This window comes from Bubalus kerabau, chromosome 10, assembly GCF_029407905.1.
Source record: "Bubalus kerabau isolate K-KA32 ecotype Philippines breed swamp buffalo chromosome 10, PCC_UOA_SB_1v2, whole genome shotgun sequence".
Taxonomy (NCBI): Eukaryota; Metazoa; Chordata; class Mammalia; order Artiodactyla; family Bovidae; genus Bubalus; species Bubalus kerabau.
Window position 1 is genome coordinate 43,177,315 of NC_073633.1, and position 19,659 is coordinate 43,196,973.

General features: G+C 35.5%; 1 protein-coding gene and 1 pseudogene across 5 annotated transcripts in view; both read right to left on the bottom strand.

Annotated features, from left to right (window-relative positions):
* UBR1 (ubiquitin protein ligase E3 component n-recognin 1) overlaps window positions 1-19,659 on the bottom strand; it is a 152,697-nt gene that overhangs the window by 65,538 nt on the left and 67,500 nt on the right. For all 5 annotated transcript variants that reach the window (XM_055537521.1, XM_055537523.1, XM_055537524.1 and 2 more), the window contains 10 exons: window positions 18,859-18,922; window positions 16,091-16,215; window positions 13,243-13,295; window positions 12,065-12,167; window positions 11,118-11,166; window positions 10,580-10,734; window positions 8,738-8,837; window positions 6,716-6,825; window positions 2,373-2,459; window positions 1,333-1,514 (listed from right to left, as the gene is read on the bottom strand). In XM_055537521.1, coding sequence (XP_055393496.1) covers window positions 1,333-1,514; window positions 2,373-2,459; window positions 6,716-6,825; window positions 8,738-8,837; window positions 10,580-10,734; window positions 11,118-11,166; window positions 12,065-12,167; window positions 13,243-13,295; window positions 16,091-16,215; window positions 18,859-18,922 — 1,028 coding nt within the window. The remainder of the gene's footprint in view (window positions 1-1,332; window positions 1,515-2,372; window positions 2,460-6,715; window positions 6,826-8,737; window positions 8,838-10,579; window positions 10,735-11,117; window positions 11,167-12,064; window positions 12,168-13,242; window positions 13,296-16,090; window positions 16,216-18,858; window positions 18,923-19,659) is intronic.
* Window positions 2,552-3,476, bottom strand: LOC129620715 (60S ribosomal protein L32-like; annotated as a pseudogene).

Consider the following 19,659-nt stretch of genomic DNA (forward strand, 5'->3'; position numbering starts at 1 on the left):
TCTCAATGACAATACATATATTATGGGTACAATCAATCAGGCAATAAAAATATTCTGAAAGCATTAGGGCCACTAATTAATTCTGAGTACATTTCTGCTTAAACCTCTCATTTAAATAAATATACAATAGTCTCTTGTTCATTACTTTACAAATAATATATTGTTAATATGTAATATTGAGGGGGCTGGGACTTTTACTTGCTTTAAATTTTGTATTAGTTTTTAGTTTTACTACTGTTGTCATCCCAGGATAGTTTACCATCATATATATGTATTTTAATCTTTACAATATTGAGTCAATAATCTTTGTGATTCTTTGCCAGGGTGCTCAGCTTCAGGATAACAGATGTATTATGTATAGCATAATGTTCCTACTGTTATTGTAAAAGCACAATTTCCTAAAAGTATCCAAAACTCACATCATTTTAAAGAGCATTGAAAGCTTGTTTTTAAAAATAAGCATAGAAGGTATTTTCAATGTTTTAAATTGGAATGCTTTCAAAGTACCATTATTTGGCTCCTCCCTTTACTTACTGTATCTAAATAACAGCCCACAGTGCACTGCTCTCAGAAAGTTAACTCATTTCCCTAAGAGCACACCATTGTCATATAGTCGGAAAACGAGGTTTACTGATTCTCATTCCAATGTGCTTTCCAGGTGGTGCAGTGGTAAAGAATCCGCCTGTCCATGCAGAAGATACAAGAGACACGGGTTCCATTCCTTGGTCGGGAAGATCCCCTAGAGGAGGAAATGGCAACCCAGTCCAGTATTCTTGCCTGGAGAATCCCATGGACAGAGGAGCCTGGTAGGCTACAGTCCATGGGGTTGTAAAGAGTCAGACGCAACTGAGCACGCACACATGTACACATATTCCAGTGTGTTCTCCATGACTATAAGTCTAAGTACTGTCTTCTGTTTTAGAAAAAAAGAAAAACTAACATGGTGAAGAGCTGTTTTTGTTTTTTCCCATTCTATAGTAACAGCAGTCATTTTTATTGGAACTCATATAAAAATAAGGTGGAATATATGAACTAAAAAATGCACCTAAAAAAGCCCTCACATACAAGAGAACAGGAGCTGATCTTTGCTGTTTCCATCTTCATATCTTTTTGTGTGTAAAGGTTCCTGACAAACTTTACTGCATACTTTAACTGTGTATCAACATAAAATTACATCCACTAATAGGTTTCACTGTGCCTTTGCTAGCTTAAAAGTAGTGTAACTGTGCTTACTTTAAAATATATTTTGAAAAGACATTATTTAAAAGTGAATATGTAATTTTTCCTCCAAGAAACACTGAACTGCTAATTTCTGGTTTTGCTTTATTTTACCTCTCTTCTTCCATAATGGAGTCTTCTTTCCCAGACATTTCTGACGTACTGTCATACATGAGTTTGTGAGTTTCAATGAAGTTTTTCTGTAAGGCAGACATCTGAGCCATGATCTTCTGGCGATGCAGCCTAGCAGCTTCAGCTTTTCTTTTTCGTTCTGCTTTTTCTTTATCATGAGTAATCTGAGTATTAAGAGACCACAAAAATTAGGTAAAATCCATTGTTAAAATCTACATATACTGTTCACTTAGGAAAAATTTCCTATAGTAAACTTAGATTCAATCTGATGTCTCAAAATCAACATACAGGCTTCATCACATCATACAACTAACTGCTCTTTTGTTTACATCAATAATTTAACTCATTAAAAAAAAATTTAACTTAAAAGGTCAAGTACCTTAAATATCTAACAAACTGCCTTTCATATTCAATGCAGGTATATTAAAAAACAAAGTTAAATAGTAATTCTGAATCACCTGTCAACCATTTAACGACTGACATTTAATCAATTTAAAATCAACTTGGTGATGTCTAACAGTTACTCCTAGACCCACTGCTAACAATGAGAATGTTAACAACATTACTGAGATATATTGGTGTCTTTTTACTTATTTTAACTTAAGACCAGTGTTTTTCTTTTAGAAAAGATAGATAATAACCACAAGTAAAAATATTTCAACAATTTTAAGACTGGAATCCTCAAAACCTGATTCATTATACTACGGAAAAATTAATAACCTAAATATTATTGCATTTTATTGAACCTAAGATGCACCATAATCCTGTGTTCCACTATGAATGCTGCTGATTAAATAATAAGAAGGCATGGATTGTAAGACATTCCAACTTCTGATATTAAAATACTTCAAAAATTAATAAAATATGGTATTTTTCAACAGAGCTCCATTGAAAAGCAATTTCCTCTGCTTTTCCTATATACTTTACAATAAATAGGTTCCTTGTAACGAACAGAAGCAGTCCCTCATGCCAGTGAAGTTCAAAGACAGAGATGAATATCTCTGTCATTATAATGTTATTACCTCATCATTCTTAATAGAATCTGATCCTGATGTAGTTGCTACAATTAAACAAGATTTTTCTCTTAATCGCTTCACGGTGTCAAACATCTGTGAAAAACAGATGAAATGTTAAAAAAAAAAAAAAGTCTGGTTAAAGTTTGGTTAAATTGAGCAGAACAGAAAAATTAACTCATCTGATTTTGTCATGTTTCCAAATGTTTTTGACTTAAGCTGTTTACACACACACTCACACCCACACACATGCATACACACATACATATAAATACATAATAAGTAGCAATTCAGCTAAAAAGAAGTTTGAAGATAGCAAAAATGAGCAGAATCAGTCTGCAGGATAAGCATACCTCTGTTTTCTAGGGGAATTTTTTTTCTTTTTTTAATTTCAAATAACATTGCTAGTGCAAAGACATAAAGACAAAGATATAACACGGAAAGTGAAATCTTTTCTTCCTGATGCCAGTCCCTTTTGCTCAAATCAACTAAATTTAAAGATAATTAGCATTTCTTTGCAGGAAAAAAAATTAGAATATATATTTCTTTATATATAGTCTCATAAAAACGGATCCTACTATTATATGTCGTTTCCTACTTTCCATTTTCACTGAATCATTTATCTTTAGAGGTGTTTGCAAGTAGCTTATACAGATCTATCTTGCTCTTTTCATGTCTGAGTTTTACAGTTTTATTGACACAACATGCACATGTGTTGTGTACTCGTCTTCACTGCACAGCCTGGCACAGGGATTGGTGACTCGGGTGGCCAGCTGGGCTGTTCTCTCCACAACTGCTCTGCACTTCTTGGAGGAGACAGATTTGTTTGTATAATAAGATTTGGTGTACAGTAAGATTTGTTGCATACTAGCGGCACCTCAAGCTCCTCAATGTTATGGACCAGGAACTTTCGGAAGCCACTGGGTAGCATGTGCTTTGTTTTCCTGTTGCTCCCAACATTATCTGGCCCTTGAGTCTTCTGGCATCCCACTGTCAATGCTGGTTTTCTCCAGTTACATTTAATTTTGACATAGTGGCCTGACCGGTGCCAGATGAACTTCTTGGTCCTCAGGTCCTCTTTTTGACAATCTTGGGCTTTATGAGAGTGGCCATAATGCCAAGTAGGAGATGGCTACCTCCACAGTCAGTGCCCAGGAAGAGCTATCTCATTTTTATTAATAAATATTAAGATTTCAGAAATAAGATATCACATCCATAAAACTTACAGTATTTATATTTTGAAAGAGCCTCAGTTTCATGTGGGAAACCTCCCACAAAGAACTTAAAACTTTAATCATTTGGATTATCATCTAATGTTTATAAGATCAGACATTTGTGCTTTTCATATAGTTTGACAATGAACTTTGGTATGTAATAGAAAAATAAACTTTCAGGGCCAGATCTCCAATTTATAACACCATTTACACAGGATATAAATGTTGGACTAAATGATAGTTCAGTTCACTTTTTGTTAATTGAGGTTATCATTGGCTTGTAACATTCTACAAGTTTCATGTACACAATGTTGTATTTCTACATCTCCATACACTATAGCATGCTCACATCAAAAGCTTAGTTTCCATCCATTATGATACAGTTTGACTCCCTTTGCCCATTTCACTCTCCCCTTACTCCCTTCCTTCTGGTAATCACTACTCTGGTCTCTGTATATATGTGATTGGTTTTGATCTATTCGTTTATTTATTTAATTTCATCAATTAATTTAATATTCCACATATGAATAAAATCTATAAAATAGTTATCTACTTCACTTCTTATGTTTTTGCTTTATATTTTAAAATGATCATATTGGTAAGTTTAAGAAAAATACTAAACTATGAAATCTGCTTCAAGAAAAATCTTGGTAATAACATTATGTTATAGTTGCGTATCAAATTACATCACACTTGTTTAAGAAGTATTTCTGATTAAGTAATCAAAAGAACAGACTGCTTGAATTACAAAGCAGTTAAAAGATCTCCAATTGATATAAATGTGGCAAAAACCACTCTATATTCTAATCATCAAAATAATATCTAGCTGATAACATAAAAATATTTTAATAAATACAGTGAGAAGAAACTTCATAACCTTGGTTTCATGCTTCCATTTGGAGGGTTTTCCATTAAAGTAACATTCCTGACCTCTCTACACCTCATCAACTTCTCAAAGGTACTGCCATCCACTTAACAGTTCAAGCTCCAAGTTAAGTCATCTTTGATTTCTCTCATTCCTTCCATCAAATCTATCAGCAAGTTCTATAGCTCCTACTGTCACATTATACATGAATCAGTCCAGTTTCTTGCCATCTGCCCCCTAGCCTACGTCATGGTTCATTTCTCACCAGGTTTACTGCAGTCCTTTTAATGGTGTTCCTGTTTTTATTCTTGTCCCTACAATCCATTTACCCTTGACCTCTAAGATCCTATATGACCTGGCCCCTGGCAACGCCTCTGACTTTGCTGCCTGACTTTACCTTTCTCTACCTCCCCCATTATGTTCCAGTCACACTAGCCTTCTCTCTGGATGCCTCAGAGCTTTTGCATTGCTGCCTCCTCAATCTGGAGTACCTTCCCAGATTACTGTAAGACTGGCTCCCTGTCCTTCAGTTCCAAGTTACTACCTAAAGCCAGCCTTTCTGATTACCCATATAAAGTTGCCCCTACTTATCTACTGAATTATCCTGATATTTTTTGTTTATTGTCTGTACCTCAATGTATACTCCATGATAACAAGCACCTTATCTGTCTTTTTCAGAGCCTAGAAATGAGCATGGCACATAGCAGGTTTACAATACATATTTACTAATAAAACAAATTTTATTAAAAAGACCCCTCCACTAAAACATAGGGAAATGTCCTGTTCTATCTATTCATAATAATTCTAGATGGGATCCTCTCACCTGGCCAATTAAAAATACCTGCTCAGAAGCTGGCCATAGATTTAAGTTTCCTCTTAGGGTCATTTAAACTCAATTGGAGTGATGAGCTAAGTCTCAAAAAAAATTAACTTCTCATCTATTAAAAGGAAAACTCCTACAATTATGGGGAGGATCAACATGGTTAACACCAGGCTATGGTCATTTAAGTTTAAAGGCTCCTCTACGTTGGGAACGGTTAAATCATACTAAAAATGATCAACCTGGTAATTATGAGACAAGGCTGGGTGCTTTATGAACTATGCCTGTTATTACCCTTAGAGAGAGAGATTGGTATAGAACTCAGTGGATTTGTGGCACTAATTTATGGCCTTGACATCTACAGGGATGATATGAAGGTGTAGCCTGGGATTCCCATAAATTTAAGGTCATACATGTTAACAAATTACAGGTAACCCCAACCAATCTACCACTGGTATGATCCCAATGGGTCAAAGATCTGTATTCTACTGGTATAACCATTTAGCAGCTTGTGTGTATGTGTGTGTGTGTGTGTGCCTTCAATGGGTTGGAGGATGTAACTGACCACATCTAAGCCTTGACAACTTTCATAAGCTTTAAATGATAGTAACCGGGCTATTAGCCTATTGAATTCTGAGATCTCTATGATGAGAAAGGCAGTGCTACACAACTGCAAGACCCTTGACACCTTACAGCATCTCAGGGAGATATCTGTGGTATAATTCAAACTGAACGCTATATTTTTGTATCTGATAAATCCTTTAATGTAACACATTTGAACCACATGAAAAATCAGATTACTGCTCTAAGTGACCCATTCCCTAGTCTTGACAATCTTTAAAAAAAACTGGTGTGGGAGGCTCACAGCTAAAATATTTACTTTTAATTCCACTAATGTTATTAACTATACCATTTGTATTTTGCTTGTTTCACAAGATTATTATTTCTTGTATTACCAAGTATATGACTGAACCTTCAACGGAAATGATGACTAGACTTGAAGCAGCTGACCAAATGTATAGTTCGATATATGATCAATGATTGTAATAGTGTAACTCTAGGAGGCAGTGGCAACGCACTCCAGTACTCTTGCCTGGAAAATCCCCCTAGCAGTCCATGGGGTCGCTAGGAGTTGGACACAACTGAGCGGCTTCACTTTCACGCACTGGAGAAGGAAATGGCAACCCACTCCAGTGTTCTTGCCTGGAGAATCCCAGGGATGGGGGAGCCTGGTGGGCTTCCGTCTATGGGGTCGCACAGAGTCGGACACGACTGAAGCGACTTAGCAGCAGCAGCAGCAAATTAGTATTACTAACATTAAAAATTACAAGTGACCATGAAGATCAGTAATAAATAATTTTACAATTAGCAAATACTATGATTTAATCTTAGAGGCATGCAGAGGATTCTTAAATATTTAAACCAGATATGATTCGTTTATTTTTAGGTTTACCTGGAGTATCCACGTAATCATGTCCTTTTGGCCTTCTAACTGTGGAATCCCCTTGAGTTTTTCCAAAAGCATTTGTATATTCTGAGCATTCATGGCTGAACTTCCCAATCCTTTTTTAAAACACAAAAATTCTACATCATAAACATGTACTTCATAATTACACATAAATTTTAATTTACAGTTAATGTTATTCACATTGATAAAGTTTGGACTCAATCCCTTAGCTACATTAATTTTTCAATGGAAGACTCTGCAATCACATGAAGTACCAAATACTAAATTAAATAACTTGAAAAACTGGAATTACTTTAGGTCTCTCTTGTACATCTTCTACTGGGTCTGCAAAGTGAAAAGTACCCTTAGTGATCTGTCTCTTGCCTTTCCTCTACTTTGCTCGCTGTCTAGTAAAAATACTTACTGAGAACCAAAGCGCCCCAAAATATGGAAGTGAGAGCAGTCATACCTATAAACTGAATAGGTTTAGGCTGTATGCAAGAATCTAAAAAAAAAAGTGTTTAAATAGAAAATGAGATGCTTTTCTCTTATTGATTTTATAAATCAAATGTTCCTGGAATGTGCTCTGAAAAAACTGTCTAAATGACGTAGCATTTAATAAAAATCTAATCTAAACCTATCCTGCTCTTCCAGGTTAAAAACGATGCAAAACACATTATCATTCACTCAGACTTCTGCAATCATTTTAAATTCAGAAACATCAAAACTTTCATAGGTGGGTACTCTGAATATTATGGTTGATATAGCAGCATATATTTGATAATACTGTGACAAGGAATGAAAGTAAGAAACCTTCAGTGTATGCAGCCCCCACAAAAGGGGGATGAGATTGTGCAGTAAAAGGATTGTTGTGAGGATTAAAAAACATTATTTGCACTACTGAAAATTTTAAAAACTAAAGATGCTAGGAAAAGATTTAAAGCAATTTCAGAGTTTTTTGTCTTAAGGACTAACTAAACTTTATCAGAAACCCTCTTGCACTGTTGGTGGGAATGTAAATTGACAGAGCCACTATGGAGAACAGTATGAAAACTAGGAATAAAATATCATATGATCCAATAACCCCACCACTGGGCACATACCTTGAGAAAACCATAACTGAAAAAGACACATGTATCCTAATGTTCACAGTAGCACTATTTACATAGGACACGTAAGCAACCTAGATGTTCATTGACAGATGAATGGATAAGGAAGATATGGTACATATATAAAATGGAACATTATGAGTTAGTCACTCAGTCGTGCCCGACTCTTTGTGACTCCATGGACTGCAGCCCACCAGGCTCCCCTGTCCATGAGATTTTCCAGGCAAGGATACTGGAGTAGGTTGCCATTTCCTTCTCCAGGGGATCTTCCCAACCCAGGGATCGAACCCGGGTCTCCTGCACTGCAGGCAGATTCTTTACCGAGTGAGCTACAAGGGAAGCCCCAAAATGGAATATTACTCAGCCATAAAAAAAGAACACATCTGAGTCAGTTCTAGTGAGGTGGATGAACCTAGAGCCTATTATATAGAATGAAGTAAGTCAGAAAGAGAAAAACAAGTATCATATACTAATATATATATATGGAATCTCCAAAAATGGTATTGACAAGTCTATTTTCAGGGAAGGAATGGAGATGCAGACAGAGAACAGACTCATGGACACAGTGGGGAAAGGAGAGAGAGAGGCAAATGAAGAAAGTTTAGCACAGACATATGTACACCACCATGTGTAAAATAGATAGTTGGTGAGAAGTTGCCCAGCCAGCACTCTGTGATGATCTAGAGCGGTGGGATGGGAGGAGGGGAGAGAAACTAAAAAGGGAGGTGATACATGTATAATTATGGCTAATTTGCATTGCTGTATGGCAGAAACCAACACAACATTGTAAAGCAATTTTCCTCCTATTAAAAAATAGATTAAAAAAATAAATAAGGGGGGAAAAAACTCCATTAGAATTAAACTTTCCATTACAAATTGGCAATTAGCTGAAACTGCTGAAAATGATACTAAAACATACTTGAGGCCTTATGGTAAAAGTCAAATGTCACTTCTTCTTCAGGAGATTTTTGAAGCTGTTGCTTTTCTTCTAGTAAGCCCAATGCTAGAATGTGAAATGCCTGAAAGAGGAAAATAGGACAAGATCTTTAGAACTGCACTTCTTCAGGTAAGTATATTTTAAATAGAGGTATAAAAGTAAGCAGTCTAACAGGTAAAAAAATGTGCAAAGTTTAAGAACAAACAGTTCACAGAGAAAGAAATGATATATACACATATGAAAAATGTTCAACCTTGGGAGTTCCCTGGTGGCCTAGTGGTTAAGATTCTAGGCTTCCAATGCCTTGGCCTGGGTTAGATCCCTGCTCAGGGCAAGCTGCATGGCACAGTAAAAAAAAAAGAACGTTCAACCTCACTTAAAGAAATGTAAGTGAAACAAACAAGATCATCTATTTTTCACCTATTAAAATGGCAAATTTTAGAGCTTATTATAATACAGGAGTGATAAAAGTGTTAGGAAGCAGGCATTTCTCATTGCGCTGGTAATGGGAAAGTAAACCAGTATAATGTTTTTGGAAGCCAAGTAGACAATATCTATTAGTAATGTAAACGTATAGACCCAGAACTAGGAATCAGTGTGATAGATTCACTTACTTAAGTATACAAATACAACATTCATTTTAGTGTTCTTTATTATGTGTGTGTGTGTGTGTGTGTGTGTGTGTGTGTGTGCCCTCATGAGTAGGATTCTGTTGTTTAGTTGCTAAGTCATCTCCAACTCTTTGGAAACCCCATGGACTGTAGCCTGCCAGGCTCCTCTGTCCATGGAATCTTGTCAGCAAGAATACTAGAGTGGGTTGCCATTTCCTCCTCAGGGATTTAAGCCACATCTCCTGCACTGGCAGGCAGATTCTTTACCACTGAGCCACCTGGGAAGTGTTCTTTGTTATGGTTGGTGGTGGTTTAGTCACTAAATCATGTCCGACTCTTGTGACCCCATGGACTCCTTTATCCATGGGATCCTCCAGGCAAGAATACTCGAGTGGGTTGCCATTTCCTTCTCCAGTTCTTTGTTATACAAAGACCTAAAAACAACCTAAAAGCATATTAATAGGAGATAGTTAAATGCATCATAGATGTCCATAATGGAATATGCAGCTACTGAGCATGTGTTAGGCCTATATGCATTAATGCGGAATGACTTCCAAAAGACACAAACCTTTTAGATAGGGTGCTAGGAGGCAGAAAGAAAAATTTTACCTTTTGACTTCAAATATGTCTCTATGGGTTGAAAGTTTTAGTGCATTTATTTACCACTGTTATTGAAAAAATGTGAGACACACATAGAGTATGACATCATTTACAGCCTCTAGATCAGTAACAGTCAAGGAAATTCAGTTAGGCAGGTGCTAAATAAATATCCAATTATAGCTACCAAAGGTGACATTATTAAGTAACTTATCTATAACACTATGGAGAAAAAAATAGTTGCTTCCATTTAATGAGCTAAGTCTCAAACAACTCTATGAAACAGTACATGTGAAATCAAAAATATAGGAAACTGTGATACGATAATGACATGCCAATTTATTATTAGCAGGAATAGGCCTTTTCCATTTTTCCTCTGTTTTTATTTATTTTTTTTAATGTAAATTATTCCCAAGAGTAAGGATCCTAAAAGCCTGAGACTGTGTCACAAGGAAATCTCTGCCACATCTGAGCTGTTTTCAATGGCTTTTAGGTCTCAGGTGCTCTAGCTGTGGTTCTAACTGAAGGTCAGAAAGGTAGACTTCTCCAGGCCCTGAAGACCTCTGTGAAGTAGAGAAAGTATCTGAAAGAGAGAAAATATTTTCAGTATACATACCATCTGGAGCATTCCTTCAGTCCACAAGTTAGAATCTGGATCTACTGCCCGCTCAAATATGGTCCTGAGAATGTACATCATGATATCACAATTGAGAAGGTTAACTGCTTTGCTGAAAGCAGGGCAGAATTCAGGAGGTGGTGGTGGTGGTAATGCTAAGGTGGGGAGGAGATCAATGTCAGAAGAGATAAACAGTTACTATTTTATTTGGGTTATCAGACATGTTAAATTTCAAATATCGAATCATATACTACATGCAAAACAACATAGGATCTTTGTTATCTTTAAAGCACTGAAAACATCAATACTATGGGAAATATGAGTCACTATGTAAGTCACCCAAAATGAACTCCATTTGTTAAAATTTAAAATTCTATCACCATTGATGTACACTATGTCTTAATATGTCAACAAGAAACAAAGGGTTCTTTGCATTCCATTAGTTGCTCACTTAAAAAAACAACAAAAACAAAACACTATATGCTTTGCTGCTAAAAATCAGAATACAAAGTCAGTCAATTTAGAATCTCACTTTTACCTTCATCTTTGTTTTCCTGTTTTCTCCTTTTCTTCTGCATATGTTCAGCCTATATATATTAAAAAAAAAAAAGGCCTATCTTAAAATATAACACTTGACAAGCATGAAACAAATGGAGTACTCTAAAGTAGGCAGGAAACCTACCAAAATACTTTACATACTGAAATATGTATTCAAATGCTACCTTATTCCAGAAACAAAATCATCGTCCTAGGGAAGGTCACTGCAAAATAGATGGTAATAATCCTCATCATTAATTTAGTTCCCCAATTCTTTCAGTCAACAATATTTACCTAGTGTCTATTATATACAGGGCATTGTACTAAAAACTGGAACTCATTCATTTTATAACAACAAAGCCAGACATCAAACTTAACTGAATGATCTAACTTAACTTCACTCATCACCTTAACTAAGTGATCTAACTTAACATCTTCCTTAATAGGACAAACAGACATTATGCATCTACTGATGAGATACAATATGTCACCTATGTAGTATTCTTGCTCCAAAATGCTTAACTTGAATCTACTCATGGGAATAAAATTAGACATATCCAGAATATTGGGTATTCTAAAAGACAACTAGCCTATACTAGTTGACATTGACAGAAATGTGAATGTTATGAAAAACAAAAAAAGGCAAAAAGAGTATTCCCAATTAAAGGAGATTATAGAAACATGACAGCAAATGAAGTGCATGATCTTTGATTGAATCCTCCTACCCCAACATAATTATAAAGAATATTTTTGGTATAATCAGGAAAATTTGAATAGTGACTACATACTAGATAGTATTATTGATTCAATTTTAATTTCTTGGGTAAGATAGTGCCCTCTAATAATGAAAACCAGTATGAAACTACTGAAAAACCAGGGAATTGTCTATGGAGCTGGAAAGCCTAAAGCATTTTCGGTTTATTTATCGAAGAGGGTAACTTTTCATACCTTGCTATGCTGTGTTTTGGAGTAATGATAAAAGTACATATTAAAGTCTTTCAGTGATTCATCCTTCAGTTCATAAACTCCATGGCCTGATACACCTGGTTTCCTAAAAAGACAGAAAATACAGAGGTGAACTACACGGCCCTTGAAGTATAAAGTAACACAAAGTAAGAACCTAAAAATTAATCTTAAAATCAAGAGAAAGAAAACAATCACATCTCATTCAGCTTGCTTAAATTGAATGACAAATTTCATTTCATGAAAATAAACTAAAAAATTTAACACTGTAAGCTCAAAGTCCTGGTAACAGATGTGTCTCATAATTATGAAATTTAAACAAATATGAAAAAGTTTATTTTATACCACGTAGATCTGATCCCATGCTCTACTTAATCGCTAAGGCTTTGTTTTTAGCCTCTGAAGCCTAAGACTGCCTATTTGACTAAAGCCTGCATTGTCAAAGGTGAAATCTAAAATAGTAGTTAAGATATCATGTCCTTAGGAAATTGTAAATTCAAATGAAATACTGAATCCTCTATAGAGAACTATAAGGAAAAACACTAAAGCCAAAAGGCATATTACTGCACATTAAACAGCTTTTGCTCTCTATCAAAGTAAGTGAAATATCTTACTGAATATTATTTGAGCATAAAAAAGCTATATTCTATTTTTAAAGGTATTTGACACTAGCAATTTATCTATGAGTTTGTGACAATAACAAGTAGAAATTCACTACTAGTATCAATTATTTTAATTTCAAGAATTAACCTTTTAAAATCTTATTTCCATTTTACACATCTCAAAGAATCAAACGATTGCAAAATATTTTAATCCTAGCAGAGAAAAATTTTAAATTAGTATACAAAATGAAAATTTAATAGAATAAATGAAGTCACGGCTTAGAATTGATGGGAAAGAGACTATCAGAAAGGTTTGTTTACTTATTAAGTCACCTAACATAAAAAGTGGATATCTCTCATTGATTTGCCAAAAAACACTCCCTTCTTCAGCATACAGGTACTAAGTGCCTTCAGTGCACCCCTAGACCTCACCCTTTCTGTCTACACTTGAATTTTGCTTTTAGGAGTTCAGAAAAGAACTTCAGAACTTCTACAAGAATTCAAATTACAAGACAAAGATTGACCTACCTTTCAGAATAAGCATAAATATTAAGTACTTACTTAAATGTGGCCACTTTGTTTATGACATTCTCTAAGCCAGTTTCATTATTTTCCTGTTGAAACGATATTTTTGTTATTTTTACCTTCACATAATGACTTTGTTTTCTCTTACTGTGAACTGAAATACCCTTTCAAGGCATTTCTGAGTATTTTAAAAATAATTCAAAATAAGATCAATTTCCAATATTTAAAAATTAGGTCTAAAACCTATTAGCTTTGAGGGATGGATTTCTTAACAGAGGTAGGATGCCTGTATAAATTGCTTAAGGAAGAAATTTAATCTAAATTTACCATATATGTATACACATACAACCAGTAATTCAAATAAACTGTTATTTTCTTTATCTCGTATGTTATTCACCCAAATCATTTAAGCACATGTCCATGCTGAACTAATCCCTAAAACCAAGGTAACAAAATAAATAGGATCTATGGTAAAACACATATATGCTGCTAAGTCACTTCAGTCGTGTCCGACTCTGTGCGACCCCATGGACGGCCTCCCACCAGGCTCCTCTGTCCCTGGGATTCTCCAGGCAAGAACACTGGAGTGGGTTGCCATTTCCTTCTCCAATGCATGAAAGTGAAAAGTGAAAGTGAAGTTGCTCAGTCATGTTCGACTCTTAGCGACCTCATGGACTGCAGCCTACCAGGCTCCTCCGTTCATGGGATTTTCCAGGCAAGTAGATGTCCAAATATATGCTGGCTTCTGCAATTGTAATTTTTTTTTTTTTTTTAAATTGGCTTGAACTTTCCCTTTAACAAAAAATTTTTCTTTTTCTTTTTGGTCAAGCTACATCACATGTGGGATCTTAGTTCCTTAACCAGGAATTGAACCCACGCCCCCTCCAGTGGAAAGGCAGAGTCCTAACCATTGGACTACCAGGAAGTCCCAACAAGGAATCTTTTTTTTTTTTTTAAATGAAGTCATTTAAAATCAGGATAAGGACTTAGTCAATATACTAAAGCAAGCTCATAGGCTCCTACAGTGCTGCAAAAAATTAAGAAATTTAGCTTCCTTTAAAAAAGTACTTGAAAGCAGTGAAAAGTAAGGGTATACATTAAAGCTTGCTACTTTTTTGCAAAATACGGTATGTATTTTTTTGGTAATTATTTACAGTATTTATTTAAATATGGTTTTTTTTTTTTTTTTGGCTCCAAAATCACTGCAGATGGTGACTGCAGCCATGAAATTAAAAGATGCCTGCTCCTTGGAAGAAAAGTTATGACCAACCTAGATAGCATATTAAAAAGCAGAGACATTACTTTGCCAACAAGGGTCCATCTAGTAAAAGCTATGGTTTTTCCAGTAGTCATGTATGGATGTGAGAGTTGGACTGTGAAGAAAGCTGAGCACTGAAAAATTGATGCTTTTGAACTGTGGTGTTGGAAAAGACTCTTGAGAGTCCCTTGGACTGCAAGGATATCCAACCAGTCCATCCTAAAGGAAATCAGTCCCGGATATTCACTGGAAGGACTGATGTTGAAGTTGAAACTCCAATACTTTGGCCACCTGATGTGAAGAACTGACTCATTGGAAAAGACCCTGATGCTGGGAAAGATTGAAGGCGGGAGGAGAAGGGGATGATAGAGGATGAGATGGTTGGATGGCATCACTGACTCAATGGACATGAGTTTGAGCAAGCTCCAGGAATTGGTGATGGACAGGGAAACCTGGCGTGCTGCAGTCCATGGGGTCCTAAAGAGTTGGACATGACTGAGTGACTGAACTGAACTGATGGTATGTGAAATTGTTTTTAGGTGGCACAGTTCTATATCCTTAAATTTTTGAACAGTTATTCATGTATCTTAACATGTATTAAGAAAAAATTAATCTAGAATGTCAAACCTACTATTTCATCGTATTGTTGCTTAAAAAGATGCTAAGGGAAAATGTAAGTTAATTTTAAAATGTACTAGTAATTTCTAAAATTGGTAGACAGATGTACAGAAATTATGAAGGTGATATGGTTAAAGTTTGAGAATCAGTTAACAGTGAAACTAGAAAAGCACTATGGATATTTTGGAAGAAAAATGACCAAGAGTCAAGGCTTATTTCTATTCTACTTCTCTGGAAAGCCTTGATAGTAAAGGTAAGTTTAACCTCTTATAAGAATCATTGTTCTAATGCATAATTTAAAAATATGTGTTAAAAATATGACTTATAATCTTTTAGGATTACTGCTTAAATATCAACAATACTGAATGTAAAGATCACCTGGGACGGCTATGAGAATGCACCCTGCAGACCTCCAGTTAGAGGAACAGAGACACTAATGCAGGCTCACTCAGGGAGGCGTGGGAAGGCACCAAACCTTGATTAGACTACCCAGCAGTCCAGGACATTCCTACCTAATCTTCCTTCCCTCTTTCTTCATCTGGGATCAGACTTGCACTACAGTTTGATGGCTCCCCCAGCCTTTCCCGGCTCCCTCATCAATCCTCTCACAGTCATTGCTCCTAATAAAAACTTAAATGTTTTATCTTGACATCTGCTTCTCAGAAGACCCAGACTAACACACCACCCAAATAGTTTCAGTATTTCACAAAGTTATCTCCTCCTCTGGAGAAAATTTAGGTTAAAGTAAAAAAATTAAAGAGTTTATTGCTCTAAGGTGTTTTCTAAATAGCCAGAATATCTCTAAAATGTTACCTAAGGCCCCAAAGCCCAGAATTAAGGTTTATACCTTAATTTAGTGGTTTATACCACTAAAAAATTAATGGTGAGAGTTTTATATCTGAAAATCAAAATGGATTTTCCTAAAACTTCAAGAGCTTTCAATTAGAGAAAAAGAAAAAACTATCCCATCTTGATGCGAATGGAGTAAAAAAACAAAACTGGACTTACATTCTCAGGTAAATTTTTGGCAATGGCACTGTGTGGCATGGGTTCAATACAAAGCAAGTGAGTAATTTCTCTCATTGTGACCTCTTCTTTGGTCACATTCCCCACTCCAGGTACGTAACGCTCTCCTAATACAAAAATGAAAAGAAAAAGTAAGAGTTAATTGCTTTCCACGTAAATAAAGAACACTACATTAAATCAAATCTATGAGAGAGTGACCAAAAGTTATTTGAACATGTTTCTAAACCTGAACAACAGTCTATATGCTGAAAGAGGAAGAAAAATACAGAGATCTGAGTAACACAGGGCTTGTCTTAACTTAAACACACACACTCAAATATTATAAACAAAGCCCCTCAATTAAATAAGCATGTATTACTAATCAAAAAAACAAAAAAGAGGGTAGTGGCCATCATGGGACAACATGAAATTAAAAGATGCTTGCTCCTTGGAAGAAAAGCTATAACAAACCCAGACAGCATATTAAAAAGCAAAGATATCAATTTGCCAACAAAGATCTGTATAGTCAAAGCTATGGTTTTTCTAGTAATCATGTATGGCTGTGAGAGATGGACCATAAAGAAGGCTGAGCGCTGAAGAATTGGTGCTTTCTAACTGTGGTGTTGGAGAAGACTCTTGAGAGTCCCTTGGACAGCAACGAGATCCAACCAATCAATCCTAAAGGAAACCAACCTTGAATATTCATTGGAAGGACTGAGGCTGAAGCTGAAGCTCCAATACTTTGGCCACCTGATGCAAAGAACTCACTCATTGGAAAAGACTCTAATGTTGGGAAATATTGAAGGCAGGAGGAGAAGGGGATGACAGAGGACAAGATGGTTGGATGCTATCACCAACACAATGGACATGAGTTTGAGCAAGCTCCAAGAGATGGTGAAGGACAGGGAAGTCTGGCTTGCTGTAGTCCATGGGGTCACAGAGTCAGACACAACTAAGCAACTGAACAGCAGCAACAAAAGATCATGAAACAACAGCTTTTCTTTTAAGATCTTTCTCAAGTTTGTCTCTACTTGTTATTTAAGAAAGAACAAAGTGAAAACTAAAAGACAAAATACTTAAAAATGTCTCTATAGGCTAAATGACAAAACAGTAATGTGTGTCAGAAATGGATGCTATTGCCAGCATGCCCACATGATCAGATTTCTATTTTTTATCTCAATAAACTGCCAAATGGAGAGAGAAAACAGCTAATTTTAACTATGGGAATGTCACTGGTGTCAACAGCATCTAATTCCCAATGCCTCAAGAAGAGTTGATACATTTGATCTTACGTCACAGTATTCAATAGTACTTAATGATTTCAATACTAAATGTGTACAAAGTCTCGTGATATATCTATAAGAGGGTAATTAGAGTACAAAGACAAGATTGTTTTTTTGTCTAAGAGATTTGAATTCTACAAATCAGCAAAACAATGAGATTTTGTTAGTTTAATTCACTCTCAACAGACTCTTTAAATACACTGTAATTTTCATTTTTTCCCTAGAACAGTACCCTCTGTAAGTTTCATGCTAGAAAGAATCTTATAGATCATGTAGATTACTTTTACATTTTACAAATCAAGAATGTGAGCCCCTGAAAATGTAAATGGTATGCTCTTGATAGTTTATAGCAAGGTCAAGACTAGATCTTATGATTCTTAATCCAAATCTTTTACACTTATTGATGTTTTCTCTGTAATATTACCAGAGATTTTACACATACATACACTTTTTAAAAAATGATGGCTCTTAAAAGTAATAAACTTAGAAATGTAGCAAGTATTAACTAAAAATAAAATGACATAGAAGGAAATATCCAATGAATTTAGGTAAACAAAATAACAGCAATATAATAGCAATAGTAAAATAGTGAAAATATAAAATACCAAAACCTATTGACAATTCTAATATATGGTATTAATATGCAGTAGCATAAATTCTTCATAGTATTCCAAGAACAAACACAAAAATTCCCCTCAAGTTTTGTAATCTAGTAATGTATATCATCAACTTAAAAATATTTTTCACATTTTTAACTTGTCCATTTTTATCCAGAAGTTTCCTACAGAATACTCTGGAATTATTTCAGAAGAGTTGGTGCCTGGAAGATTTACATCTCACGTGGCAATGAAGGTTTACCACACTTTCTGCTGAGACAAGCAGCTAGTCCAGCAACTAGCCCCTGACAAACAGCAAGTAAAATATACCCATGTTTTCAGATTCGGCTAATGGCTAGAATCCTTACCAGGAACTATTAATACAAAGCAGTGTCTCCTACAGTAAAGTAAGAAACAAGAGCCAGAATAAGAAGTTAAGAACTTTTACACAGCTGGTAAAATCAAGAGACTATAATATAGAATATATAAAAGCAGAAGTAAGGCCAATATTGGCACAAAATAATTTAATAGAACTGGATGAAAATACATCTTACTTAGATGCATGTTACACTGAAATTTTACATATATATATATATAAAATTTTTAGCCCCTAGCATATAGTTATTTTACATCTATGTTTCTAACAAGGGTAATTATTTTCCAGACCTCTACAAACAAGTCCAAACAATTACAAATCAGGTATTGAAAAATGAAGATGTAATAGCTGTGTTTTTCTAAAGGTGAGTTTCTAAACGTATCAATCACATTAGTCATGTCAATCTCTAACATACTCTGCTATATTTGGGAGAAGAACAAAGTAACTTAGAGTTCTTACTAATGTTCTCTCTATAAAGTAACTCTTGCTCTGTTTCAAAACATCTTTTACTCTTACCCACTATATAGATGAGGACTTGAAGCATTTCTTCTATTAAGGTATTATACTGCTTAACCAAATCCTGTAGAATTATAAAAGAAAAAATTAGTTACATAAGAACCAAAAGCCACCATAAAACACATTTTTTTGGGGATCAGACTGATAGTCCAGCCAATCCAGTATTTTCTTTCAGACCACAGCAACAGAGAATTATGAGATGAATAATTCCCTTTTGTTGACTTCAAACTCTACAAGGTCACAATACTCAGCATGTAATAAGAACTCAATGCTGCTGCTGCTGCTGCTGCTAAGTTGCTTCAGTCGTGTCCGACTCTGTGCGACCCCACAGATGGCAAAGCCCACCAGGCTCCGCCGTCCCTGGGATTCTCCAGGCAAGAATACTGGAGTGGGTTGCCATTTCCTTCTCCAATGCATGAAAGTGAAAAGTGAAAGTGAAGATGCTCAGTCGTGTCCGACTCTTCGTGATCCTATGGACTGCAGCCTACCAGGCTCCTCCATCCATGGGATTTTCCAGGCAAGAGTACTGGAGTGGGTTGCCACCGCCTTCTCCAAAGAACTCAATAACAATTGCTAAATATTATTATTGCTTTTATTATCCTTATTACCCACCAAGCCTTCAGTCAGCAAAAGAATTCTTTAACCTTGAACTTTCCCTGTACTATGGCTTCCTTCTTAATAGGGTTGGTGAGACAGTGGCTACAAATATGTAACTAACAGCTATGGTGAGTGTACCCCTCCCTAAAACACCTGTTACTTAAATACTATAGTAAATTAGATACTCATTTTCACTGAGTATAA